General features: G+C 49.4%; 1 protein-coding gene across 1 annotated transcript; it reads left to right on the top strand.

The window, feature by feature from the left end:
• Positions 1-3,339: 3,339 nt before the first annotated feature.
• Mansc4 (MANSC domain containing 4) lies at positions 3,340-11,108 on the top strand. Its single transcript, XM_041678838.1, has 3 exons — positions 3,340-3,624; positions 7,491-7,625; positions 10,460-11,108. Exons 1-3 carry the CDS (start codon positions 3,405-3,407, stop codon positions 11,089-11,091), a joined length of 987 nt encoding a protein of 328 aa, XP_041534772.1. The 5' UTR covers positions 3,340-3,404; the 3' UTR covers positions 11,092-11,108.
• Positions 11,109-11,592: the final 484 nt, after the last annotated feature.

Below are 11,592 nucleotides of genomic sequence, written 5' to 3'. Positions count from 1 at the left end.
TGGGAGGCTGCTTGGTTAGAAGGCTGAGCTCTAGGGGCTGGTGAAGAGGTAGATGCTTGCAGGCACAGGCCCCTAAGTTACATCACTCCCCCACTCCCTCCCCCCCAAGTCTGCTGCTTCACAGAGAGGGGGCTTTCAGCCATTGCATTCTGCAGATTATAAGCAAGGATAAGGAGCAAGAAAGAACATTCTAGCGGAGTTCTGCCTTGCTAGGGGGAAGAGACACAAATGCATGAACTTGCTGTTTGTTATATATACGCTGTTACTTTCTCGGATTCTCCGAGAAACTTGGGATACTGCGCTGTGATTGACAGGCCTTGAACCTTTCCTGGATGGCTTCCACTCCGTATCTGTCACTCTCAGTGTTTTGGGGATGGGGAAGGTGCAGGTGAGGGGCCAAAGATTTAGCTGTCTCTGTGGCAAGGCAAAGTGCCACATCTACCATTAGACATTAGGCTGGGGGCTGCTGGGAGCTACGACTTCAAAGAGGTTGGACCTGGATCTGTCTGTGCCTCCATTAGCAACGAGGTGGATTCAGTGGGTCAACAGAAGGACAGGCTCTTTCTTAGTCCCTGGTTCTTTAGAACCTTTACCAATGGGAGCTTTTGTTTCCAGATCACAGATCCGCCTTCAACCGGTATTCTTTTGCCTTTTAAAAACAAACCAAAAAGCCGACCTTTGAGAATGATTCTCATTAGAGAGGCAATTCAACCACAGTCACTTTAGCACGGTGAGATCAGCTGGGACTGGAATCTGGACTGTCCCCTGACAATGCCAGGCACCAGTCCAGCGAGGTTTTTGGCCCCAGACAACACAATGACATTATTGGAAACCAGGCATCTTTAAAAGAATCTAACAATTTTAGTAAACCACACAGTGAGTATTCTAGAAAGCTGGGCATAAAGACAAACACACATAAACTCCTTTGTTACAAAGTAGCTAAACTACGATTTCAAGAGTTGTGAACGCAGCACGGCCTAGTGTTAGCACACCCACCAGACAGACCTGACCCTAATCATTCAACTGCTCACACAGGGGCAGCTTCTGCTCAGAGGCCTACAGCTAGGCAGGTCACAGCCCAGGAGAGTCCGCTCCTGCTGCTTTGCTAAATGGCTATGTTGTCAAATCACCTTTAAATATTGTGTTCATAGATCACATTGGCTGAATAAATCTTTTCTGCAGTGGGCAGCGGGGCGGAGACAGACAGTCAAAATGCAGAGACGTGACTGAAGATTCAGCCCTAAACTGGACATCTATAGCAACCCTCCCCTGGTGCTTGGGAAACAACATGGAAGAGGGCCGAGAGAATACGCGCAGGAGGGTGGGGAGGGGGCTATGAGGTGCTGTCTTCTGAATGCGACATGGCTGTGGCATTCGTGAGTTCACAGACGCTGCGGGTCCCTGCATGAGATCATGCCAACAAGAGCGGCCGGCATTCCAGCAGGCAGCGCTTGGTGGGATGCAAAAAGTGGGGAGACCTGAAAGTGACAGAGGGATGTGTGTTGGTTGGGAGGTGTTTGGTGGAGAAATTAATAAGGGGAGAATATGCTCAAGATAAATTATATACATGTATGAAATTGTCAAATTCTAAAAATATTTTATGCAAAATAAACATATCCATATCATCAGCATACAAGTTTTCTTTTAGTAAATGGTAAAATTAAATGCAAAGCAATGAATTGTTAATTAAAATTCTTTACGGTTTACTCTCAGTAAATATTTGATTTGTGTATCTATTTTAAATACTATATACCTGGAGTTAAGAAAAACATTTCTCCAGCAAAGGGAGTCATGTGGTACATACTTTAATTCCAGAATTTAGGAGAAAGAGGCAGTCAGCTCTGAGTTGAAGACTGGCCAGCCTGGTCTACATAACAAGTTCCAGGCTTGCCAGGTTTGCACAGGGAGATCCTGTCTCAAAAGAATGGGGGTTGAAAGTGGACAAGTTCAACAAGTCTCTTGAGGGCAGAGTTCCCAAAATTCTTAGAATGTCAGCTGGGACATTGGTAAAACTAAGAGTTCTGGTCCCCACAGCAGACCTACTGAATTAGGCTTGGGGGGGGAGGGGGTGGGCGTAAGGCTTTTGTCTAGATCCACATCTCACTTTTGAACTCTCTCCAGAACCTTCTAGGGATGGCATGCAGCTCAGCGGTAGACTATTACCCAGGAAAAGGTCCCAGGGCTACACACAAAAGCATGCTATTATAAAGAACTCTGGGGTGTGGCTGGCTGGTCAAAGTGCTTGCTGAGGAAGTCTGATGTCCTGAGGTTGAGCCTCAGAGCCACAGGGCAGTAGAGAGCTCTGCAAAGCTGTCTCTGACACGGGCACCATGGTGTGTGAGAACGTGCGTGTGTGCACGTGTGTGTACATGTGGGGGGGGGGGTTTGTGTGCGCGTGTGTATGAGTGCGCATGTGAGCATGAATTGCGCATGTGTGATGTGCAGTGGGGAGACAGGCACATGTATACAGGTTAGAAGACAACTCTGTGGGGTCCACTCTCCTGCCTCTACAGGGGCTACTAGAGATGGACCTCGGGTCGCCTGGAGAGCGGCCACATATGCCCTTTAATGCCGTTGTATTTCACCTACATTATGAGCATTCAGAGTGCAGGGGTCGGGGGTTGAATCCTTAGTTTCTCTTAGGAAGAAACTGGCTTGCATGACCGGCTTACATGAAAACTGCTGGCCCTAACAAGTAAGTATACAATCAGTTTGCAGTTTTCGAGACATTAAACATTTTAAATATTTTTCTTTCAAGTTTTGAAAAGTCAAATAAGTAAGTACATGAACTGGTTTTCTCGGGAGCCTGAACAATATAGAACTTAAAAGAAATAAAGCCATGCTGCTGAGTGGTGGTGCATGCCTTTAATCCCAGCACTACGGAGGCAGAGGCAGGTGGATCGCTGTGAGTTCAAGGCCAGCCTTGAATCAGTCTACTGATCAGTTCCAGGGCAGGCTCCAAGCTACAGAGAAACCCTGCCTGGGGGTGGGGGGGATGAAGTCACCAGCTCCTCAGCCTATACTGAACACCTCACAAAACAAGGTGTTGTTTCTGGAAACAGAGCCTCCCTTAATCTGATGTCAAGAGACAAGGTGATTGTTTTTCTCAGCAGAACTCTGGGCTAGGGTTTCTCCTGGCCTTCATATCTGTGAAGGAAAAGGTGTCTGTGACGCTTCACTCCCAGAGAAAGAAGAAAAGCCAAGAGGAGCATCCCCGTCTTCAAGAGACAAAGGGTCAAAACACCCAAACCTGCTGGAGAGGGTTCAGAGATGATGCCGCAGGACGGGCGCTCTCCGGGGGCCCAGCTGCGGAGGAACAAAGACGGTGCAGAGCCGTCTCTGCAGAAGGAATCCCTGGACGCAGCCCATGGTCAGCTCCAGCTGCCTCCCTTTAGCGCCCAGAGATGCAGGCGGCGGGGCTGCTGCTGCTGCTGCTGGGGCTGGCTTGCAGCGTGCATGGGCTCTGCTCGCCCTCGGTGTTCTACAGAGACTGCTGGATCCGCCGCTTCCCAGGGCTGCTCCTGAACCTAGAGGAGTCTCAGAGGCTGGGGGCCCAGTTCCTCAAGTACTACTCGGAGAACACGGGCCAGAAGTGCAGCCGGAGCTGCTGCCTCAGGAAGGATGGTGAGTGAGCTCAGGGCTGACTGAGCCCACGGGGGTGATGTCGGAGCACGAGGGGCAGGCAGAGGGAGGACCAGGGAGGCCCCTGAAGTCAGAGCACTAGGCCCAGGTAGAAGGGGAGGATCCCGGGTCAGAGTCCAAGGCCCTGGCAGAAGGGGAGGACCCAGAAGGACCCCAGGAAGCGTCGGAGCAGGTGGTTTTGAATGAGATCTTTGTGACTCTGTAGAACCCAGGGCATCCTGCTGTCTTTGATACAGTGCTAAATGGATATATATTTCTTCCAGGGGTAACTAGGTTGTTTTTTTTTTTCATAGACCAGCATTTCCATTAGGCTGGGTGCTGTGGCCTACATCTATAATCCCAGCATTTAGGAGCTCAAGAGTTCAAGGAGAGCCTCAGCAACACTGCTGAGACCAGCCTGGACTATCTGAGACTGTGTCTCAAAACCAAAACAACAAGCAAACGAGCAAAATGGATTTGCAATAATTTACTTTTAAACTGTTATTATTTGTTAGTTTCTTTTAAAACTATCTTTTGAGAATTTCAATGTTTTGACCATAATCTCATCCCCACTCCTCCTTCAACTTTCCCCAAATCTCCCACCACCACCCAATTTCACATTCTCTTTTATAAAAAGATAATCTACTGAGTCCGATTTATGCTGTGACCATGGGCCATGCCCTTATAGAATACAGACCCTGCCTAACACGGAGCCATCAACTGTCAATCACTCCTCAGTCAGGGGTAGGGGCTCGTGAACTCCTTCCAGCTCCGTGCTGGATGTTGACTGGCTTGATCCCAGATCTGTCTTGTACAGTTGTAAGTTCAGGAAGTGTTTCTCCTTGTTTGTTTGTGTAGCCCACTTTAACTCACTTGTCAGTGGTGGCTGACCTTGAACTCTTGGTCCTCCATCTCCGAATCCCAAGTGCTGGAATTATAGGCACACACTACCACATCTAGCTTAGTAATTTTTTCTTAATATAACTTTGAGGGTTTCAGCGTCGTGCCTGTTTTATAAGATCTCTCTTGGATCCATATGAAATATGAGGTGTACTGGACAGGAAGATAGAATGTGGGTCATTCTATCTTCAAATTTCCCTAATAGATTCCTCTTCTCTATAATAAATGGCATTTAGATGTAAATATCAGCCCTAACCCTATATACTCATATCAAAGCCTTCAAGGTCACAGCCACCTGAAACACGAAGACACTTTCATTTCTTTTTCAGTTTTCCCTAGTTTTAAAGCTACCTGGAAAGACACAAGAGCAAAGGTGGAAGAGGGGACCAACACCCAAGGTTGTCATTTGACCCATGGACACTCACACACATGCACACACATATGTACGTTCACACAGATGCACGTTCACACATGCACACTCACACACATGCACACTCACACACATGCACACACATGCATATTCACATAGATGCACGCTCACACACATGCACACTCACACACATGCACGTTCACACAGATGCACGCTCACACATGCACACTCACACACACACATACAATCCCAGACCTGTCAGCATGACACACCTCAGCAGCCTGTGAGTCAGGGCAGGAAGGCAGGGCCCAGGTTGTCACCCTTGTCCACAGCTGGAGAACAGATAATATGGAATCTAAGGTCTCCTTCCTCTCCTCCCGCCCTCCCCTCCTCTCCCTTTCTTGAAGCAGCCCAAGCTTCCCTAAACTCACATTCCTGATCCTCCCACCTCAGCCTCCCAAAAGCTGAGACTGTAGGTGGGCACCACATTCCTGGTTCCACAGAAACCACGAGAAAGGGCTGGAGAGACGTCTCTGTTTCCCACAGGTATCTACACACCTATGTCACATGCCTCCCCTCTCACAAGCACACAAATGTACGTAATTAAAAAGTCAAAACAAATATTTCATAAAAGAATTATTTCTAATAAAAATAGCTTTCTATAAGCCAGATGTGGTGGCTGATGCCTATAGTTCCAGCACTTGGCAGGCTGAGGCAGGGGGATTGCCCGAAATTGTGGTTATCTACAGGCTATACAGTAAGATCTTACCTCAAAGAAAGCAATATTGTTCTCTACCACATCGATGACTTTATCACAAACCTAAATATTAAATAAGAACCTTTTCAGTTTCTTTCTCTTAGAACGTCCTAGAACCATCCTCGGGGACTGTTTTTGCCACCCAGGATATTAACAAAACATTAATCAATCGTGTTAGATCACTTCTCCTCTGGAAAGGATAGGAATGCAGAAACCCAAGGCTGTTCCAGAAGTGAGAGCGGAGCTGTGGCTCCCCATGGCTGACCCTCCTGAGAGGCAGATCAGGGCTCCACCACACTGTTCTCCACATCTCACCCCAAGCCCTGGCTTGCTTCAGGGGTACACGGTGTCTCTGTTATCTTGCTTTATTAAGAGTGTGATGTCTCTGAGCCAGCGGACACATCCCATGGTCCTGAGCACTCTGCAGTGGGAATGACGTTCCAGTGCAGGTCAGGGAGGCTGCGTTCCAGTGCAGGTCAGGGAGGCTGCGTTCCAGTGCAGGTCAGGGAGGCTGCGTTCCAGTGCAGGTCAGGGAGGCTGCGTTCCAGTGCAGGTCAGGGAGGCTGCGTTCCAGTGCAAGTCAGGGAGGCTGAGTTCCAAGCTGTGCACTAGCACCTGACTCTGGGTTTCCAGAGACAGCACAGTGTCTTAAGGAGCAAGTCTAGAAAGGAAGCTGACATGGGTATGTGATATGCAATAGGCCCTGATAATCCCAGAGGTCAGCATCCTTCTCTTTACAACACCAATTAGATTCCCTGGGGTCAAGGTTTATACCCAGGTCCACACCCTCGGGTGTCACATGATCCTCTTGCTCTCCAATGAGCTGCTTCTCCGCCTTTCTTTTTATCTTCCTGCTTCCTCTCCTGGCCTCAGGACCTTAGCATTCAGAGAGCACGTTATGCCTGGAAACCAGACGGGTGCTTTCTAACGCATTGTGTAGACAACTGATGATCTCATGCACAAAAAATACTAAGACTAAAATAGAATGATAATTTGGGGTATGGCGGTGTGTGTCTTTAATTCCAGCAAGTAGAGGCGGGCAGATCTCTGAGTTAGGGCCAGCCAGTGTTACACAGTGAGTCTCTGTCTATAAATAATAAATAATCAGCCTATCAATCCATTTACAATCCCAGTGCAGAGGCAGGAGGCCACAGGCCTGGATTCAGACCGGTTCACATAACAAGTTTCAGGGCAGTTGGAGTTATTTAATGAGACCCTGTCTCAACAAACCAAACACAAAGCCCGGCAGTGTGCTCACGTCACTTGGGAGGCAGATCTCTGTGAAAAACCCTGTCTTGATAAACAAACAAACAAACAAACAAACACATCTCCGGGATCCTCTGTGGAAAGGAATGTATCAGAGAGCGCTTTAAAGTAAAGACTCTTTTCAAATAGGTGTATTATATAGTTTCAATTTTGCTTGTTTGCTTTTTGAGACAGGGTGTCTCTGTGTAACAGCCCTGGCTGTCCTGGAACTCTTCTTTGTAGACCAGGCTGGCCTCAAACTCACAGAAATCCACCTGCCTCTGCCTCCCGAGTGCTGGGATTAAAGATGTGTGTCACCACTGCCCGGCCCAGTTACAATAGTTTTTAAGCACAGCATAAGATTGGGCTAATTCAGTGTTCCAGAAAGAAATAGAAGTTCCTCAGAGCCCATCTGTCCAGCAGCAAAGCGAGCTGTGGTGGGTATGTATGTCCTTGTGATCCCAGCACTAGCTGGCTAAGGCAAGCCCATTACAGGCTGGAGGCCCCCTGGGCTGCATAGCAGGGCTCTCTCTCACTGCCACACACACACCTACTGATGGAGCCGGGACCCTATGCAGATGCCCTTGGTCTTTTCAGTTTCGTGTAACGTGGCCGTCTTCTTCCATGATCCCATCCACGACAATGTCAACTGCCTCCACGTCCACTGCCCAACTCTGGAGAGCTGCATCCTGGAGCCGGGGACCAGTGCCATTCTGTACAACATAACAGCAGGTAAGGACTCTGCCTCACGAGGCTTTGGGACCAAGTGCTAGCTAGTACCCTAGAAGGGCTCGCAGCCTTGACACTGGCTGGCAGCACCAGGCTTAAGTCCCCAGACTGTCGTGTTCCAGCAACACCTCTCTCTTGTCTCTAATGTGCTCCTGCACTCGTCAGTGTGTTCACACACACACACACATTCACACAGAGACACACATGCACGTACTCGCATGCACACGGTCATTAAGAGGAACTGTAAATGTGAAAGACCAAGGCAGAGGTAGGCAAGGAACTCTGGGCCATCATCAGGACAGTGGGAAAACCTGGACTGGCCACAGGGGTGGGGATGCTGGGAGCCACAGTGGAAATATGGCTCCAAGAGGACAGAGTGGTATCTTCAGGTTGACTTTATCCCAGACAGAGGGAGCGCGGCATGGTAGTGAGCTCAGGGTCTCAGCACTCTGGCTACAGACCGAGACAGAAGCATCACGAGTTTAAGGCCAGCCTGGGCTGCATAGGCCCTGTCTCAACAACAGAAAAGAAATAAGGAATCAACAAAAGCACAGAAAGAGAAAAGGTGGCAATTAAAGAGACATGTACTATTGCCTTGGTCTAGGTGGATAATATCCAGGATACAGGCTAGACACCTAGTCAGGGAAGCGCCTGAACTGACAGTTAATGGTAACTGTGAGGAAGAAGGAAGTTACCTGAACACTGGAAAAAAGGATCCATTTGGAGCGTGTGTGTGTGTGTGTGTGTGTGTGTGTGTGTGTGTGTGTGGTGCTGGAGCTTGAACCTGGGGCTTCCCACAGAGACACATCCTTAGTTACCTTTTAAATGAAGGAATGGTGAGGAGGAAGAGTCAACCCCTGCTGAGCATAGCCCAGGGTGAGTGGTGGGGGTGGGGAAGCAAGGAGCAGAGGTCAGGGTTTGGGTTCTGAGCCTGCTCAGAGATGATGCCAGGTATCCCAGGTGAAAGTGTCTGGAAAAACAAGTTCCGAGCCTGAAAGAGGAAGACATGGCAACAACATATGTTCAGTGCCATCAGCACAGCGGGGACAGTTGTAGAATTTTGGGGGGGGGGCAGTAAAGGGAACACGTCACTGAAGACTAAGGATGGTGTCCGAGCTTGCTTTCTGTTGCAGTGATAAACACATCAAAAGCGGTTTGCAGAGTATTTGAGTGCCGGGTCCTGTGCAGGCTCCTGGGAGGCTCAGATGGTACAGCCGTGCTGGAAGCGTGTGTCTGGGTGCAGGCTGTGAGATCAGATGGCCTTGCCTTACCCCTAGTGTGTTCTGTCTGTTGCACGCTTGTATCTGAAGACGTGAGTTTGGTTTCCTCTGACCACGCATGAGTGCGGTCATAATGCACTCTTTTCTAAATTATTTATTTTTATTCTGTATGCATTGGTGCTTTGCCTGCATGCATGTCTGTGTGATAATGTTTGATTTCCTGGAACTGGAGTTATAGACAGTTGTGAGCTGCCATTTGGGTTGCTGGGAATTGAACTTGGGTCCTCTTTAGAACAGTCAGTGCTCATAACCAGCGAGCCATCTCTCCAGCCTCCACGGTGCACTCTTACTTCCCGAACCACAAGATGAACTCCTTCTGGAAGTCGCTTTTGGTGTTTTCTCGCATCAACAGGAAAGTAGCTAAGTGTTGTGTGTGTGGGTTGTCTCATCTTATAATCCTTATTTATTTATTTTTGGTTTTTCAAGGCAGGGATTCTTTTTGTAGCCCTGGCTGTCCTGGAACTCACAGAGATCCACCTGCCTCCGCCTCCCAAGAGCTGGGATGAAAGGTGTGCACCACCACCACTTTACAACCCTATGACTCCCAGCTCACAACCCATCACTAAGGGAAGTGGGGGGGAGGGGGGGAGACTGGAGGCGGGAGCACTTAGCAGCCTCCTCTCTTGCTTGTTCCCAGGCTTGAACTCAGACAGCTTTTTATACAGCCTAGCTCCACAGTGGCTGAGCCCTTCTGCATCAACTGCCAATCAAACATCCCACAGACACGCCCACATGCCAATCTGAGGGAGGCTAATTCCTAAGTGGAACTAGGCACTGCTGAGGCGTTCCGTCTTCCCAGGATGTTGACGTCAGAAACTAGCTAAGAAGATGGGGACTGTAGCACCTCCAAACCAGCCAAGGATAAAGGGAGGCAGGCAGTCTGGGTGGGCCCCACAGTGCTGAGGACAAGTGACAGGACACAAGTGTCCAGGAAGTCAGAAGTCACTGCCTTATGTTTTACAAAATGATGGGGGTGAAACATCGCAGGGGCCAAAGTTGGAGAGGGGAGGGGAGTGAGGGAAGCGGACCACAGTACTCCCCGGCAGGGGTACTGGAAAGCTGCAGACTTTTTACTTTCCTCTCCCCCTGAAGACAAGTGTTTGGGCATTCCTAACAGAAAAGTGAGGATACAAAACCCTTGGTAGCTGCTGGCTTCCCCCTTCCCGGCTCGGCTCTGCCAGCTCAAAGCGGCATATGGTATTCCCCACGGCTGCTGGCAGCATGAGGACCCTGGCACAAAGCCTACTTTGTACACAAAGCTTTCTCAGCACAGCCATATTTGTCCACAGCAGAGTGTGTCCCTGCACGGATAAACTCGGCATTCAGCCTGCTCTCAACCTCTCTCTCATCTCTAGCCTGTGGAGCTAGAGATGGAATTTGACTCTGTTCAGGGACCCAGTGAAGTAAAAGCCTCAGGGCTTCCAGACTGTGCCTAAGGCCGCCTCACTGAAACTAAGCCTAATATACCATATTAACTGAAAATTTCTGAAATTTTAAAATAAATAAAAAGTAGCATTTTAAAAAAATTAATAATTAAGTGATCTCATTATCTTTCAGGCATAGATCCAGATCTGCTGGTTTTTGAGCACCCATCCCCCCCACACCTGGACTCCCGCTCCTCATCTGAATGGTGGGAGAGACTGCGGATCCTAAAAGCTCTGGACTTAGCTAACGCAGGGCTCCACACGGAGGGAACACAGCGCGTGCTGCCGCCCACGGAGGCTACTGTGTCAGCCACACATCAAGAGCAAAGTGCACACACAGGAATCAGCTACTCCAGGAAGCCGACCACAGATCTGGGGATGAGATTCATTGCTGTGAACACGTCCACCGCTACCGAGGTCAGCAAGGCGTCACGTAACACAGACTTCACCCACAGTCCAGATAACCTGACAGTTTCTCCATTCTTGGGACCCACAGACACAAAAGCATCCCAGGCGTCCAGTCACTCCCGACTCAACGTTAGCAAGCAATCACTGAACAAAACCAAGGGGTCCCACAGTGGCAACCTCACATCTGAGGACGAAATGCCCCAGGGTGGAGCTCCAGGGACAGCAGGGGCCTGGCTGGCTTCTGTGGCCCTGGGTGCTGCCATTGCCTGCCTCTGCTGCTGTGTGGTCATGGGAGCATCTAGGTACCGCGGAGAGCAGCAGGGCTGGCATCGCCTGGGGCAGCAGAGGTCAGGATAACACTCTTGAGGAGTTCCTCAAGGCCAGAGCCAGGTGTTGTCAGAAAACAGCATTTGCATTCAAAAATAAAGCTGTCCTACCAACTGGCCAAGGCTTGGTAAAATTGTCTACTTTCCCGGTGATTTTGACTTCCTGAATTGAGAGGGGAGGGGAGGGGAGGGAATCACAAGTTGGATGAGATGGCACATATGATCCCAGCACTCTGAAGATGAGGCAGGATCAGAAGTGGCGTAAATGAGACTCTGTCTTTATAAGATGGGATGGGAGAGGGGAAGGGGAAAGAAAAAAGAGGGCACTCCGGTGGCGTGGCTCAGAAGTCAGCGCTCAGTAACCTCAACAGGGTAACAAAACTGGAAGAGGTCGGGAAAGATAAGCTCTGGCATCGACTTCGCTGCAAGCAAAGGCTTCCTGCTTTCCAGGGTCAACTCATCAGGGCTTCAATCCCTGGGATCCACAGGGGAAAGGAGAGCAAACTCCACAAGAGTACTGTAGCATGCATGC

The sequence above is a fragment of the Microtus oregoni genome, unplaced genomic scaffold (genome assembly GCF_018167655.1).
Source record: "Microtus oregoni isolate MIOR12 unplaced genomic scaffold, Mior012 000002F_ref0000024, whole genome shotgun sequence".
NCBI classification, from domain to species: domain Eukaryota; kingdom Metazoa; phylum Chordata; class Mammalia; order Rodentia; family Cricetidae; genus Microtus; species Microtus oregoni.
This window is presented reverse-complemented; position numbering and strand designations above follow the sequence as displayed.

Bases quoted from the DNA above. Each gene is read 5' to 3' on its own strand.
- Mansc4 (XM_041678838.1), top strand. From the start codon at position 3,405: ATGCAGGCGGCGGGGCTGCTGCTGCTGCTGCTGGGGCTGGCTTGCAGC. The intron at 3,625-7,490 runs GTGAGTGAGCTC...TGGTCTTTTCAG, and splicing joins CTGCTGCCTCAGGAAGGATG to TTTCGTGTAACGTGGCCGTC. The intron at 7,626-10,459 runs GTAAGGACTCTG...ATTATCTTTCAG, and splicing joins TCTGTACAACATAACAGCAG to GCATAGATCCAGATCTGCTG.